This window comes from Opisthorchis viverrini, assembly GCF_000715545.1.
Source record: "Opisthorchis viverrini unplaced genomic scaffold opera_v5_156, whole genome shotgun sequence".
Classification (NCBI taxonomy): domain Eukaryota; kingdom Metazoa; phylum Platyhelminthes; class Trematoda; order Opisthorchiida; family Opisthorchiidae; genus Opisthorchis; species Opisthorchis viverrini.
Window position 1 is genome coordinate 368,417 of NW_008751814.1, and position 16,957 is coordinate 385,373.

The window sequence follows — 16,957 nt, forward strand, 5'->3', positions numbered from 1 at the left end:
GGCAACGTTTCGCTTTTGACACAAAAGCTTCGTCAGGCCATGTGACTAGGTTCCGAGGTTGGTCGAGATTTAAGATGGAAGGAGAACCAATCAGCTAAGTCAAGCTAAATCTCGGTTGGGTGTCGGCCGAGGGATTTTAGTGTGTTAGTGGTTGAACAAGTGTTGGGTCGGTGGGGAAATCTACATGTGTTTGGCTCCATGCTTGTGTCTAGTTCTTCTGGTTCAGTTCATTTTATGACCCCTCTTGAACTTCGTTTGAGCCTTCCGTCAGTCTGTGTGGGTGAGCTAGTGCTAAGATATTTGTGTAGGAGGGATGCTGTAACCTTCGGTCCGGTTGGGATTTCCACCCCCATCCCCCGGTTTTTTCTAATGATCTTAAGTGGATTGACAACCACACCATCACGTGTCAACTCGGCTTATCTAAGACCGCTTTCCATACGATTGCGGGTTCCACACCCTCGATTCTATTCACGCTGTGATGCTTAGTAATTTCCACCGCATCGGCTATGAGCCGCTATGGTGTGAATCGCAGTCCCTGTCATAAAACTTCCACATTCTCCAGATTTATTCTATGTCCCGTGTCTATGAATGTACCACCATCGCTGAGTCTCTGACCAGCGTTTGGTATTCTTCTGCATTCCTTAGTGGTTTCTTAATCCTTTTTTTATGCTCACCAGTTCGAGTGTGCAATTCCGTGTCTGTTTGTCCAATATAAACCTTGGCGCAATCGTTGCAGTTAATTTTATACACAGTCCCTAGTCCTTTCAACCGGCAGGGATCGTTCAATTGAAGTGCGCGTAGCGTTTTTCCCTTCTGAAAATCTACTCGAATGTTGGCTAAGTTCAACAGTCTTCGAATAACCTCCGATGTTCCTGCTTTATATGGAATGACTGCTGTGCCAATCCATTCCTTACTGGGTCTAGACACTAGAGCCACTATCTTTCTTAGTTGACGCTTAATCCTATTACCTATTTCCTTTTGTCTTTATGGGGAAACTTACGGGACATAAGCATGCCGTAAGTGTCACAGTCCTAATCGATATGGCTGCGTCACGCAACAAATGGCTCTGTTGCCCGAAAGGTGTTGCCTCAATTGTGTAGCCATCTTTTTCTGCCATACTGGACAAACATCCATTTGTCGTCAGCAACTTGATCGGGCTATCACCTCTAACGCGTGATACACATTCCGTTACTCTCATTATCCTTGGTGAAGAAAGCCGTAGCAGCTGGAGCCACTACGCTTCGGTGCAGGGTTTATGGGATGAAAAACAGAGCTGACCAGATTATTGGCTATTTCGTTTATTTGGCTTGAAATAACCGATCGGATTGCACTATGTCGGAAGTTAATACAATCAGAAATTTGGTTTGCCTTCAACATCTCTTCTTCGGAATAACCGCCAATTATTGATTTTGCATTGGACGTTTCTAATTGTTCACTGAAATCAAACGACCGACTGATTTTAAATCTCTACGGATCTCCTCTTCCGGTTGTTCTTGTTCTTACTTGGATGAATTATGGTATCTCCGTTTTATTTCACAGGTTGACTGTTTGTGAATTGACTTCAAGTTTCACAGTTTAACAAATGGACGTTAAGCATGCGCCCAACGTATTTCGTCCTTGTTTGTTTCAGGGGGTAGTTAAGCTGCTGGTTTGTTTATCAGCCTTCGTGGTTTTGTCGTCTCTGGATCTATCCTTTTCCTCCGAGGTGAAATTATCCTCAGTGCACCTCTGCTGGAGGTGCACAGTTCGTCCTGACCTTACCGTCACTACACCTCGTGCTTGTTGGTTAACAGGTGTGCTATTGATTGGTGATATCGCAGTCAAAAGAAGTTGTCGGTTTTCTGTTGTCTAGTCTCCGGAGGTAGTAGCCCATCTAAAGATTTCCACGTAGAGTAACTAAGTTGGTCCTGTGGTAGCGTGTGTATCTGGGTTTTAGGTTGCGGAAGCCTCTCCAATGAGCGTCGCTAACATCACGGGTCACTGCATGCTTATTACCCACATATAATGGCTTGGAACCAATAGATGAACAACTGCGAAAAGTCCGTACGTGCTTTTTATCGCTAACGCACTTACTGTTGGGTCTACTTACTCTACCGTACAATTACTGACATAATTCAACCCATCAGTCTCTAAATGGCAGGAATGCTGAACAGTCTTTTTGTTCTCACCATACGATTCAGTTCTTTCTGATAAGTAACTGTTACCTGACCGTTTGACAACACCACTTATGGAAGGATGGAGACTACCAAATGCGTAGCGGCTGAGTATTTCGATGGTCTTTGCGGGAGCGCTCTACGAGAGTGACGTGACACTTCAAGGTATACGAATTCATTCGTCGCTTTCGGTTCTCTTTTCACAGATCGGTTGCCGGAGGATGGACACCGGGTCGAAACGTTAGCCCTCATTCGAGATTCGAAGAGACGAAGTAAAAGTTATAGAGGTATACACACGGCACGGCGCTCGTATACAGAAGTAAGTCAGTCTAGTGTCACTGCATCGGCTAATGGAAACAGCTGTCAACTGGGGACGTTGCTCCTTTTTCTGGCTGATTTGGTAGAATGATCAGTTGTTTGATGGCAGACAAGCTGGGATTAACGTAGAAACTGAGTACCGATCTGTTACACGAAAGTTCCCTTCATTAGGGTTATCACTGAGATTTGTCGATGCGCGTCTCTTCTAGTTCTCTTCATGTGCTTTCCATAACTCGAGATACGGCACTAGAGCCGCGATGTGCAACAAAGAAGTGAGTGATTAGAGTTCCCAGTCGGACTCACCTTGAATGTTACCGGGTGCAGTAAATTGTACGGAAAAGCCTACAAGGCCGAGTCCATACTCACCAACTAGGAATGGGAGTGCGATCTGGTAAGTCACTTTCTTTCCTCGTAGACAACTGCGCTGACCGTCGGTCTGATATTAAGGTTCCATCATCTACTGCGCGGATTATGCATACGATAAGGCATTTAATCTATGCTACCAAGGTTTCCATATGAATGGAGATGGTGGTGCTTCTTTCCCCCCGGAAGGGACGGTGGGTTAGAAAAGGTCAGCTTTAAAAGCCGTACACTTTGGTTGCCTAACGGCTGACCGTGTCAACCGGTGCATTATCCAGTACATTTGAAAACTGCTTAATTCCAAACAAGAGCCTGATGCGAATCTTAAGTCATGGACAGTCTGGCCTGACAAAGAAGTACAAAAGACATGATCAGTAAACTTGGTCGGTCTAAAACTGCCGCCTTTTTGGATGGGACCTCTATGACGTTACGCACGATTGATTAATGGTACTGGCAGCCAATTTCCCTCGCGTATCAAATCTTATCACCTTCACTGCGTAGCTATCCAACTGCCCACTTCATCAGAACAGTTCGGTACCAATGAACTGGTTCAGCCACATCGCTTGCGGTGCTCGGCAATCTCGTTCTTATTCCCCTCTCGGTAGCAGCTGGAACCGGTGTTACATAGTTGGTAGCTGTTTAACTGGCTGATTGACTCCTGGAAGTCATAAACCGACCTAAGTATTTAGTCGTATATACTGTGTATTGATAGGTTCCAATGGTGTACAGCTACTTCCCTTGTGCTGTCTTATCCCAGTATCTTTCTCCCTCTCCTACCAGATTTTGCGTGAGATCATTGAGCAGCAGACAGAACTGTTGCAAGAAGCCTACAAGCGACAATATCGAAGTAATCGAAAACAGACCAAAGCAGTTGAAGAGTTAGTTTTTTTTATTTTTTATGCGTTTGTTGTTGTATAGTTGTCGTGTTGTAAATATTCACACATTCAGTTGTTCATTGGCATCCAGCCAATTGGCTTAAACGCGAACGAGCGGTGACTTACTTGGTCATATGGTCATATTGGTCATATGAAAACAATACAACTTGCGAGCGTCACACTTGTGATGTATGACTTTTGCGCGAACTAGCGTAGGGAATGAACTATCGCAAACAACAAAAGGCTTTTCAGGGGAAATCGAAGACACGGGAGTGGACTGGAGCCAACGACCGGAGGGGGTACGTGGAACAAAAGTACTTGTATCCGCTCACTTGGAAGCATAAGCTAGCCGAAGGCGAGGGTGGGGGATACATAATCCTTCGACCTAGACGTCAATGAATATCTTGTTTCCTCATGTCTATACAGGGCCAATCATCAACGACACTGCCACGGCAAAGCTTTCGCAATAGAATAGGTCTTGGAATCTCAGAAGCTCACTAGAATGCTTTTTTTCCATTTTGTGTCTGGTTCCTTAATCGCTTATTTCACTGCACTGCGTGCCAACACCGATTTTTGTTTATCACCCCGGCTAAGAATTTCCATTATGATGACTTCTCCAGACTGGTTTGTGTGGTTGGACCGATCGGCACTACAAAGGTTCTTACTACTGCTGCTCACAAACGATCAGAGATGGGATCCGCTACAGGCCACCCTAATCAAGGCAACGGATCCAGTATGTTACGTTGAGACCGAACCGCTTTATGGCTGACTAGACGATACCAGCCTAGGTCTTCAGTTTCTCTCCCAGCCGACGGCGCCACTTCGAGCATCGCGAAAAGAGCCACTGATGCTTGTAGAACTTTCTCAGATTTCCGGACAAGGTGACTTCTACGCTGAGGTGAAAGTCCATTCTGCATTTGCTTGAGGTGTGGGAGAACGAAGCATCGTTGCCGAGCCTCTGAGTGGACATTTTGTCAGATCCCCAAATTGTCAGGATTCGCAACTGGCACCGTCAGTCGGAAGCTCGGTGTTTGCGGACGTTTTCCACATGAAGTGGACATGTTTTTTTAACTAAGTAGGGACTGGGTATACCCGAATCTTTGTGCGCAATCTGATCTCAAGCTGCGTATTTTGCGACCATATTTGACCAAGATGATCCATGTTGTTTGTGGCGGATCTGTCTGGTTCGCGTCAAAATATTTGAAATTTGGGAGGCCCGTTGATATGCGCTCGTAGATATTACTAGGACAGACGCATACACTTTTCTCAAATTCATTCTTTTTCTGCGCGGCGTAATCAAGAGTGTCTGTCGTGATTTGTTGGACTAGTTGCTTGATATTTGACCGCTGTTCTTTCTTTATACTCCAAAGTAGTCGCCATCATCGTAATTTACGTCCTATTGCACTTTCTACTTATACTTCTTGTTAAAGCCGACTGTCTTCACTGCTGTGTTAACCGGGTTGTTTCAGGATGGCTTCATGAAAGGAGCCGTGTGGAACATCACTTTAGTAGTGACATTCTGGATGCTGGAAGCGCTTATTGGTGATAGCAAAAGGACTCGACTTAGCGAAGTTGATAAGTCCATAATCGTTCTAGCTCCGTTGGCCGAATCTAGTAGGACGTTGACGATTGAAGTCACTGAGCGGACGTTCCGGTCGCCTTCGATTATCGAGGTATCGCGTCTTGGTATCCCATCGGGCATGTTCTGCTGCTCTTCGCTAGAATTTATCTCAACGACAATCGGCTTAGAGGTAGGAGCATAAAAACCAGTCACTATTGAATTCAATAGGATGTTTCCGAATCAGATACCGCAGTTTATGGGAGTCCACGGCGTGGGAGAGCACGAGTACTGAAGGCAGATTTGACACCACAGAGACCCGAGTTTTTCACCAGACCACGGTAGTAAGTTCTGATTCTCCCTACTTGGTTTCATTCGCCGTTATTGACTGGCTATTTGTTCGGTACTTTAGGAGGCTATTCTTTGACTATCGTCAAGCCATGAAGCGCAGGCAGTCCATCAGCGAATATATGGCTCTTGTGTTGAAATATCCAACCCTTTTGTTGACCAGCTCTGCCTCTGGGCTAGTTCAATCCAACTGATTTCCATGCTCTTACCGTTTTTGTAGAGAAGTTGGGTTTAGCCAACTAGACGGACTGTTTGTTGGTCTGCTGTGCCGGACACCCCTTCACTGCCGCAGGATGACAGTGTATGAGATGCTGCACAGTATCAAATCTTCTGACCGCGACCATACTGGATTATCCAGGAACCCATATCGGATGGTACCGAAGTCTCGACCTAAATCTGCCACCTTGACGTGGTGGTCCGGCTTGTGAGCTCCAATGATCTCGCGGGCTACACTGGCTGGAACTTTGTTCCACAAGGTGCAACCATGCCAGGAAGTTCAAAGAGAAATATGCAGATCAAGAGCAACGGGACTCCGTACTATGAGTAGTCCTGCTACGAGGCGGTCTGGGGGTAAAGTCGTACTATCCTCTACGACAGGAGTGTGAAGGAAGTAAGAGGACAAGCGTGTCCATATTCATGGAAGCGTCAATACTGCCTTTCCCCGAGGACGGGTTAGAAAATGTAGACCCTAAAAATCGCAAACTCCGTTCGCCCAACATTTGACCGTGACCGCCGGTGCATTCAATGCGCTCGAAATACTTTTAAAGTCAGAGTCCGTTGCGGCACAAAAGACACCTGCTACGCGCAACCGCATCAGGTCTTACTCCCTTCGCTCTAGGTCAACCCTTTGCAGCCGAGCAGGTCAGACTATTGAGTCGTCGGTTCCCAGCGTGGTCCCCGAACAAAACACTACTGTCCGCTGCCTTGCGGGTCAGACTTTTGAATCAGAGGCTGGCGGCAGGGTCACCGGATAAAACCATACATCCTCCCACTGTCTCGTGGATCAGGCTTTTCAGCCAAAGGTTCAAGTGGGTTACATTAGCCAAACCTTTTTCTCGGCCCGGGCAACCGTGAAGTATCATTTGCTCCCACGATTCTGTGTCCTCCGATATCCTTTCCAACTCCTTCCCACCACACAAACAAAATTTGCTGGATCATTTGACTGAGTTATATTACAGATGAGCTTTATGCACCTCGCTACCTATTAACACTAGACAAAATACCTTTCTAAATCCACGAGATTTTTTCTACATAAGAGCTCCTAACGTCTGTACTCTATGTCAAATTGGTAAACAGGCAATGGTCGCTGAAACCCTATACTTCCTTAAAATCGATGTATGCTGTGTCTCCGAAACACGTACAATGAGTCAGACGTCCTTGTACATTTCAAAACGCCAAAGATGAACTCACGTCCTTCACATTTCTCCCTCCATGTGCTCCTTGATTCCGAAGCGATGACACATGGAAGATATGGCGTGAGAGTTGCACCAAGTCCCAGAGTCGAACGCGTTTTGCTGGATTGGATTTCAGTGGACAATCGTTTTGCGCCGTCCGGTCATCCAGCTCAATCTGGCCCAATGCCTCTCAACATAAAAGCAGTGCCTGTTTGTAATGTCGGCTTCTACCCCAACGGACGGTATTTCTGATGTTGAGAAGGATACTTTCTATCGACTAAAAAGCGCTGACATTGCGATACTTGTCGATGATGTGAATGCTCGAGTCGGTCGCCTGAGTTCCCTGGGATCACATTTTGGCGATCGGCTCGTCGCACAGAGAACGGAGAGGGACTCCTCCAGTTGTGCGCTGATCATCAACTGTTTCTGGCCATTATGAACTTTCGCATCGACGGCCACTACCGTGGACCCAATTGGACCATGTGGCCATCAGCCACCGGTGGAGGGCCACAGTTCAAGACTGCCGTTCTTTCTGGGTCACACAACTTTATTCCGACCACGCTGTGGTGCGTCTACGCCCGGCAGGTCGTTTTCCCCCAGGCCGTCCTCAGCAAGAAACGTAACAATCCACCATCTTCGGAGAACTACCATAGCTCTATAGTATCGATCTCAAGTACCCCAACAACTCTAACAATAAACCAGTACGTTGCTGGTAGTGAGCACGTGGGTGAAGCATAGTAAAATATGAAAGGAGCTATGTTAACGGCGTTCAGTTCTGTCTGTCTGACTTCCTTGATTCGACCACAAAAGCACTGGATGTCGTCGAGACCTCTATCCGTGATTGATGCCAAGAATCCATATCAGCAGGCAGCGAACAAGATGGCGCAGGCATATCCCACAAACGCTAAATAGTAAAGAGCCTGAAGAAAGACCGAGAGCTCTGGTGGACATCGAAAGCTCGGGAGATGGAGAAGGCTTTTGCTATCGGAAACGGCCGTGCCCTATATCAACTGATACGATCGACTGTCATAGGAGACCAGCGGTCAGTGAAACGACAAGTGAAGAAGGCGGCTCAATAATCCACTCGCAAAAACCTCAACTGGAAGGCTGGGTCGAACACTGAAGAACAGTTCAGCTGGCCTGCTTCAACATAGCCTGTGGGGATATTGCATACAGGCGTATAAATTATCGCCCGTCGGAAGAAGAGCTAAAGCATGACTATCCGTACTTAAGCGTGAGAAGGACCGGATGGTCTGTATCCAACACTCTTCAAAGAAGGCAAAGAATCCCCGGTGACTTGTCCGGAAAATTTGATTGGTGCGGTATGGAAAGTGCCTGAATAATGGGGCATGTCAACAGTCATTCCTATCTTCAAAGGGGTACGCGGGCGCTGTGTGAAAACCACCGTGGCATCAGTCTGGTAACCGTGGTATCTAAGGCGCTCTGTGGTCTTATCCTTCAAGTGTTGACTGAACACAGGGAGAGACAGATTCGGGAAAACCAAGCTGGTCCTGCAAGAGGATGCATCGATCACATCTTCACCCTCCGACAGATTCTAGAACATTGGCAACTAACAATCGTTGTGTTCCTTGATCTGAAAGCTGCCTTTGACTTTGCGCAGGCATTATGTAAATGTCTATAAAACAAAGGTGTCCCCCATAAATTCTTGACCCTCCTTAAGGCGCTGTACGCCACCCCACGCGGTTGTGTGAACGTCTACGAAAAGCTTTCACCTTAGTTCACCACATCAAGTGGTATCAGACAGAGCTGTCCTCTTTCACCTTTCCTCTTCAACTTCGTCATTGATACGATTATAGAAGACTCACCATCAGCCACTAATGCCTATGGGGCCAAAGTGCTCTCGGGGCATCCGATCATAGCTATCGAGTACGCAGAAGACATAGCTCTTATTGGATCTGGTGCCGTAGTAATGCAAATAATATTGAATAATCTTAATAATTGTGCTTCACGATTGGCGTGCGTTTCACACCTGCAAAGTGTAAAGTGCTACTGCAAGACTGTGTAGGCTCGAACCCTAGCCTCATGCTTGCGGACGAGCCGCTTGAGGTAGACAGTCAGTAGACAGTATCAGTCCAGTTGGTCTAGCGAAAGACAATAGTTTCATCCGGATTGGGAAGGCCAGAGCAAATTTTGTGAACCTGTATCACCTGTGGCGTAGGCTTGACACCAGTTCATCCATCAAGAGTCGAGTTTACAATGATGCGGTGCGATCCATATTGCTATACGAGTCAGAAACGTGGCCGGTGCGCGCTGGGGACGTTAAAAAACCTTCAATATCTGATCATCGATGTCCCCGGAGCATTCCTTAATTCCGGTGGGAACACCGAATAACTCGAATAATATTGGAAGAAATAACTCGCCCATGATAGATGAACTAGTCACACTGCATAAGTTGCACTGGCTTGGTCACGTGCTCCGTATGCCTGTCGACCGACTTCCTAGACGGGCACTTTTTCACAACCACGTGAACGGTAGTGACGATTCAGGGGAGGTCAAACGGTGACTTGGCAGCGAATTATGAAAGCCATTAGCAGCAGACTCAGCTGATCTGGTCATTGCTGTCTTCCGGGATGGAGAGCCCAAGACGAGACACCCATGGTTAGAGACATCGCCCAGTCGCGCGTTCAGTGGCGCTGGTGCATCCAAGCTATTGCTTTCAATGCATGGCTCACCTCCCAGTCTCCTCACTTAAAATTCCACTGGTAAATCTGTATCTACGTATCATTTTTATCAGTTCTCGCCTCCACTGCGCAGCTACATACCTTATCTCCCCAAATCATCGGTGAACGAAACCGTGGCAGCTGCACGTCAAGTTCAAGTACACGGTTCTTACAGCTGGTAATGATGATGATGATGATGGTACTGAGGCAGATGACAGAATGCAACGCGGATTACAACTGCGGGTCGAGGTCATTTGGATCACACTAAAGCTAAGTATCTAAATTTTCTCGCCTTACAAACCTGGTTCGCTCTCGTCCGTGTTTCACTGGGATTCATCTCACTCTCATACATTTATTCTGTTGACGTCTTTGAAAATAATTTAGACCGGTCTGATTTCTTTCGCTCACCTGGTGAGTGTCCTTAAAGACGAGTGCTCTCTTGTTGCCGGGCTTTTTGGGATCCCACAAAAATCATGCCAAATTACAAACCCCTTGTTTGATGGCTATCCGGACCTCAATGAGGATCGATAAGTAACCGTACAAGTTAATAACTGTCGATCAGTAGTCTGATGTGTGAACTAGTTAACACAATAATCCACATTTACAATGTGAATCTCACTGTGATGTCTATCGATCCACCGGATTTTTGATTGCAAGTGAAATGAAACATCTTGTGAGCGTTACCGAACTTCTACCATAGCTGCTTGGTATTTTTATCAGGCGGTTTGAAAAACAAACTAGTTCGTCTCGCTGTGACCTTACTGTCAATCACGTGCAGTTGCCTCGTGATATCGTAGAATATGCGCTTTTTTAATAGCCCTATGTTGCCAAACGAAAATGTCGGCAATCTCGGTTTTCTCTTGATTTTATCAAGCTGAATCTGTATTTGGTAACCGTCATGGTACAGGTTTGCTGGTCACTGCAATTCGTGCGTGTAAAGTTTTATTCAGTTTGTATGTTTCGCTGTATTTTTAGTTTTCTAAATAGCATTTTATCTGATTTCCGTATCTCAATTTTTCGACTATCAAGTCAGGTAGAATTGCAAGATAGGTCATTACAATTCTTTCATCCAGTACATCCGTCCATCAAGAGGGTTATTCAGGCTCTTCGTTTTCGGTAAAGTGTAGAAAACTGTCGGTAGATTTTCGGCCAATACACTCGTTTGCACACAAATTTGATTTTCACGGGGGACTTGCCCGAATCCCAGCTGAATCTCTCGTTTATGGTGTTCGGCTGAATGTGATGCATCAGGCGGCCTCATTTGGTACGATGCTCGAGATATCACAATACCTTGTACAGAAGTAGCACACCACTCATAAGGTTGCTGAAAACTTCGGCAGCCCGCGACCAGTTTTGCCCTACTTGGGCCTTTATCAGGTAGGCGTGTTCCCCGAGTTCCCGGCGAACTTTTGTTTCAATTAAACCTAAAATGTACGAAATTCGACAAATACACCCAAATTGGTGTGCAATTAACTGTATTTATCAAAAATCTTCTGACTGTTTTGCAAAATTTTCCAAAAACCAGCGGCTTGGGTTGCTGTTTTAAAATGCCTCACGTTGTGGCAAGCAAAGTAACGAACGTTTCCCTGGTTAACAACTCAGTGATGGTGGAAATCGCTTTCGACATGGGTGATGGAGTAGGTCTGAAAAGGAATTGCGATTCACGCCACAGCAGCTGATAGTCGAGGTGGTGGACATCGCTAAACATCCCAGTGTGAATGGAACAAAAGGCATAGAACTGGCGAATGTAGGGACAGCGGTCTTAAATAATCTGAGCTGACACTCGACAGCTTGTGGTTGCCAATAAACAAGGTACCATTGGTAAAAGTAGTTGAAAGCCTACGGAATCCCTCTCGACTGCCGTGACACTAGCTTATCCCCACATGGACGAAAGGTGAACGTCATTCAAAAAGGATCTTCTCGTGAGGCGGACCGGAGAACTTCGGTCTTGACACTCACTGACCCACCCTAACAGATAAAATCCCCTGACCAGCACCTAATACCTATTTAGCTTAATTCAGCCGATTTGTTCTCCTTCCGCTTTAAACACAGACCAATAGTGTAACCTAGCCACTTGGCCTGACGAAGCTTTTGTGTCAAAAGCGATGCGTTGTCCAGCAACAAATCTACCTATTATTTTCCAAATTTTGCCGACAACGATGACTTCTCAGTCGGTTCCAACTGAGTGATTCAAGCCCATTGCAACCCTTGGATAGTGTTCGTTACTGGCCTGTATACTGTTAAATTGGTCTCGGTTTTAGTGTTCTCGAGGGCGCTTCAAGGACAAACTATGTCGCTCTAGGCAAATCTACAGACAAGCGCGCTCGTGAGTGGAAATGCCACCGAGTTTCGTTTCCCATTCGTTGAACTCTGAGGTTGGTTAAATCGTTCCTGCTCTAAAAACCGGTGTGAGAATCCCTCCCATTATCGTTGTTTGCTTAATAATATTACAAACTAGACTATTCTCTTATCACGAACAGTAGTAGTGTTTAGGCCCTTTTTGGCATTATTCCATTTGGACTTTGCGCTCTGTATAAGCTGTATTCTCAGGTGTGTTCCACCTAACAGAAGCAAAGCCTTACAGTTACCCGCTGATAATGAATCTTCGTTTTGGAAAGCAGAAATAGTTTTTAACTGGAGATAGTTTTGATATGAGAGGAGGACAAATTTTTCTTACAACAAGGTATTCGTATCTTTCGTGTTTCATTGTTTTGTAACGGCTCACCCAGTTATTTTACCACGGCCAAATTAAAGTCATCTCCAAGGACTTTTCACATGATTATGTTGGCTCCCCTCAATGATCTTACTGACTAATTTAGCCTGTTTACAGAAATTAAATTTACAATATGTATGCTATCAGATCTTTAGATTCGTAATACTCTCAGTGTCTCACTTATTTTGGTGGACTCATAATTGTCGAAAACCGACTGTTCAAAAATGCAGTCAATCATCTATCGTATTGTCGAGTGAATGGGAAGTTTTCCAAAAGCTTTCCTCCAAACAGTGGTGTGCGACAATGATGTCCGCTCTCTCCGTGTTTGTTAAATTTTGTCAACGATGAGATAAAATGGCGAACTTTGGAAGGTCTCCAAAACCCCGGTGTCCAGATCTCTCGAAGCTGGCTTCTCGCCTACCTGGAATGAGCAGACGACATTATTCTCATTTCTGACAAACATCAGGAAGCACAAGCATTACTAGGAAGGCTAACTAAGTAGACGAGTGTTTGGTGAAGCAGAGGGTACTTCCTCCAAAGAATGTATCAAGCACTGTAACCTAAGTTGACTGGGGGATGTTTTTCGCATGTCTGGTTACCGCCTGTTTCTAATTCAAAGTGTTGGAAGCTTGCAGGTGGGCATCCCATGACATAGCAGAAGGGAATAATGACATTACGAAGTTTGGGCGCTGTTGGTGCCATTTGCCTCCCAGCATTGGATTCACGTAACTTCCCTGTGTTTGGCTAGGGACATTAAACAATATGAAGGCTGACCGATATCAGCAGCCTTCATGCTGTTTGTCAGTTTCTATGCAGATTGTCTGACTGTGTTGGAAGTGTAAAAAACCTCAAATGTATGTAATGGGTTAAACATGGGTCCCCCTGTCTGCCACATTCCTTCCTTTCCACTATGAGGCTTTGCTGAAATAAGTTGACATGGCTGTGTGGTAGTAAATCGGCAGTGTTCTCATCTGATGTTGTTATCAATGATGATGATGACTGTGATGTCGGTAAATCAATAGTCGACCCCCCATTACACGTCATATTCTGCTGAAATCCTATGGTGTTTAAGATTAATTTCTCTGGTTTTCCCTTAAAACATGATCTCCGGTGCCATGGCACTTTTTTGGTAACAGGATTTCCTAATTACAAGTCTAGCGCACGGTGTTCACCTATTTGGATCTTGATGGACACATGTAACACGCTTGGGGCTTTGCGCTTGTGCGCTTTTGTTATCCATGTGACTCAATAAGTTTTACCAAAATGCTAACCTTACAGCTGTACTATGTTGGGGAAACCAAAGAGTGCATGTTAGGCCAAGCTATCAGTAAGCGGTAGCGATTGGATTCATGTTACCTAGGTCGCTTAATCACTCCTTAATTGGCCGCTTATTGAATGCGTTCTAGGAGGTTTGCAAACGGCCGTCGCTCCATGTTCATCTGTGGATCGTATTTTATTTTTCATGAATTTCTCATCATTTTAGCTAAGTATAATCACACAAATCGATTCCTGATTGATCCAACTGCTGGAATCATCTCGATTTCAAGATACCACCTTCTATGGTCGGTGATTTATGATTCTCCGTCCATTGCTTTTTGGAGGTGCCGATTGTTTCATCAAGTAATCGTCACGTGCCTTCATTCGCACGGAACACACGCTTACTTGGTTTGTGTCTGCGCATCGTCCGCATGGGGAACAGCAATCGGACCGTAGGTCTTCCTTATGGTAAAAATCTGGCACTGTGCGTGAATCACGCGTTTGTGCTAACTCCCTTGTTTTTTCATCGCTCGATCAATGTGTGATTTGTTTTGTCAGACGACCGTTCCCCATCAGTCCTGTGCCAAAGCTCCGCTTGTAGTTGCCAAACTGTCCAGTAACTTGATCGGTGTTTCTTATTTGGCAGTGGTGTTGGATGCATCAAAACCATTGTTTACGATTGCGTTAATTCGGGTTCTGGAGTGTGCACCAGGTTGATGGAGGTGAACTTTTTGCTACCACAGCGAAAACCGAGGTGATCCTGTCTTTTCCCTCTAATTTGTTCCCATACTTTCAGGTGTAGTGGATGTTTTCTGACAAAATATGGTATTTCGCTTGTGCAGACTGCTTATTTGTGCTTTACGAGTAAGAGAATTGGTTTCTTATCCACCTATTTACGACCGCTTCCCTTAAATAATTTCTCATAAGAAAGCTTATTGATTTCGGCATTTGTTACTACCAGCTGATAAGAATTTCTGCTGTTACAGTTTTACAATTGATTTACAATTAGCATACCAAGCGTCATTTAATCTGGCAACTACGCTACATAATATCGACGATAGTAAGTTAGCAATATCATGCATTTCGGCTGAGTGCTAGACTAATACCTGACCCCAAGAACTGTGATTGGTTCATTCATTTGCCTGTTTGGGTCTTAAGATTTTCACACTTTCTGGTCAACAGTTGTTACGTTTTTGTGTGCTTCTCAGTTCGAATGTCCAAGTTGTGAGGACTTGTTACGATGAACGACGTTTAGATATTCTACGCGAACTGACCAATGCATGATCGCTTCCATTTATTTGTATTTTCCTTTCGTCAGCTCCGTGCCATCTGAACGTGACTATCGTCCGCGCTTGGGTCGGTCTGGTGAACGACAAGAAATACCAGTTACGCCAACGCAAGACTCCTTTTATGAACGCCGTTCAGACCGTTTTTCACTTAATGCCGAACAACCTAAAAGCACACCCAGATCCCCTGGCACAAGCAGTTGGCGCAAAAGGCATCGGCATCATAAGAAACACAGACATCGGAGTCCATCATAGCTCTTCAGTTCCGTGACTGGCTTTATGTACTACGAGACCTGTGTAGTTGACGGGGTCATGACCCTGCCATTTAACACCTTTGGTGACCTGTGGTGCTGCGTTATACACCTGATATCTGTCTCGAAAATTCTGGGAGACTGACGTTCGGAAAGTTAGACATTTTGTCTAATTCGAAAAAAAACTTTTGTGGTCTACGGCGGCTGTTATGTTTGGTATTTGTTGGTTCCTAAAGTGATGTGATGCAACCTCAACCATTTTTCTCCAAGAGCTTCAGCAATTGGGTGTGGGGAACGTTTTAAAATTATTATATCTCCACCTGAGACGACCATGATATCCGAGTTCATTCTAACATAAGAATAAACGTTCAGTTCTCAGAATATCACTTTACCGGGTCATCTTCGACTTGGGGCGACACTCAAGTAAACTGGGTCCAGTCGGTTATTTTTAAGTTGATCAGCGACACAAACAATCAGCCACCTGGTATCTGGATGTATTCTTCATCTCACTAACGTGAGCAGGCTCGTCCTGCTTTCTTTTTGCGGTTTGTTTTGCAAATTCGAAAAAAGATGGTTCAGAAGCTCACTCACGGTAGCGAAATACAAACAAAAGAGGCAGAAGCAATTGTGGAAAACACTTCCCGTCACAGAGGGAAACACTGCGCGAATTTCCACGCCCCATGCCACAAGGTCAGTCCGTGTTGACTGTCACATATTCCGGGAGCTGTGCCCCTGATGGGACGCAAACATGGCGGAGCCGATCTCGCTGGTCGTTTGGTGCTACGGCGATATTTGTCGATCAAAGATGTCCCGTCCCAAATTGCTGAAAAAGAGCTGTACACCCGTGGACGCATACTAGTCTGTGGCCAGCTAGTCCGAGTTCAATACATTTATTATTTTCAGTTGGGATTTCATCCTGTCACTGAGACCAATCTATGTGCAAGGACAGGAGGGTGCGGGATGGCGTAGTGGTTACTGACCGGAATTTGAATTCAACCTCTGCATTTCAACTTCTGGCTAGGCTTGGGCGACCTGGCATCATCTCAGCCCTCGTGCCTTTTTCGGGTGGCGTGGCAATTGGGCCCCGAAAGACTGTACTGGCTGAACGATTCCCGTCACAGAGACGGGACGTTATCGTGGTGTGGCGGTCTGTGTACCTCGGCGACCTATTGAGCTATACTGGGAGGGTATCCGCGCGACACTCAGAGTCTTTCATACCAAGTCGGTCCATGGGTAGAAGTCTAAATAACACAGTCTCCTGGTCCTTCAAGTTGGTGGTTGGAACATGTGTGACGGCGTGTTTCGTAAAAATGATAATCTTACATTTCCCGACAAACTGCTGCCTTGTGGTCAGGCTTTTGAGCCAAAGGCTTTAGTGGAAGATCCTAGTCGTCTTCCTGCTTGGGTCTACGCGCCCTGGCATTATCCCAGCCAACGTACAGATGATACTTACAACTAACAATGTTCTGATTCTACATCGGCCGTCACGTGGTGTCACCAGCCGGATCGCCCTACTTGCTGCATTCAGCAAGACGAGTAAGCGAGACCATACTACTACTGACGCCTCCCTTCCTACAATTTCACGTTTTCAGTCGTCCACCCTCCCCCACCCAAATTTGAATACTTTCTCCACAGGTCCCAGCGCTAGAACTGACCGTTTTACTCGCCTTGCATCACACTCAGCTGCAGCTCCTTTACGTTCTAGTTCAGTCACAACGCTAAGCACTTCGAAGTCTGTTTTCAAAACCCAAAAGCCTGTCTAA

General features: G+C 45.7%; 1 protein-coding gene across 1 annotated transcript; it reads left to right on the forward strand.

The window, feature by feature from the left end:
- Window positions 1–571: 571 nt before the first annotated feature.
- T265_07088 (hypothetical protein) lies at window positions 572–16,957 on the forward strand (the record flags this gene model as incomplete). Its single annotated transcript, XM_009172526.1, has 7 exons — window positions 572–644; window positions 2,360–2,472; window positions 3,612–3,709; window positions 9,078–9,181; window positions 14,976–15,210; window positions 16,216–16,333; window positions 16,637–16,957. The coding sequence occupies 7 exons, from the start codon at window positions 572–574 to the stop codon at window positions 16,955–16,957; spliced, it is 1,062 nt and encodes a 353-aa protein (XP_009170790.1).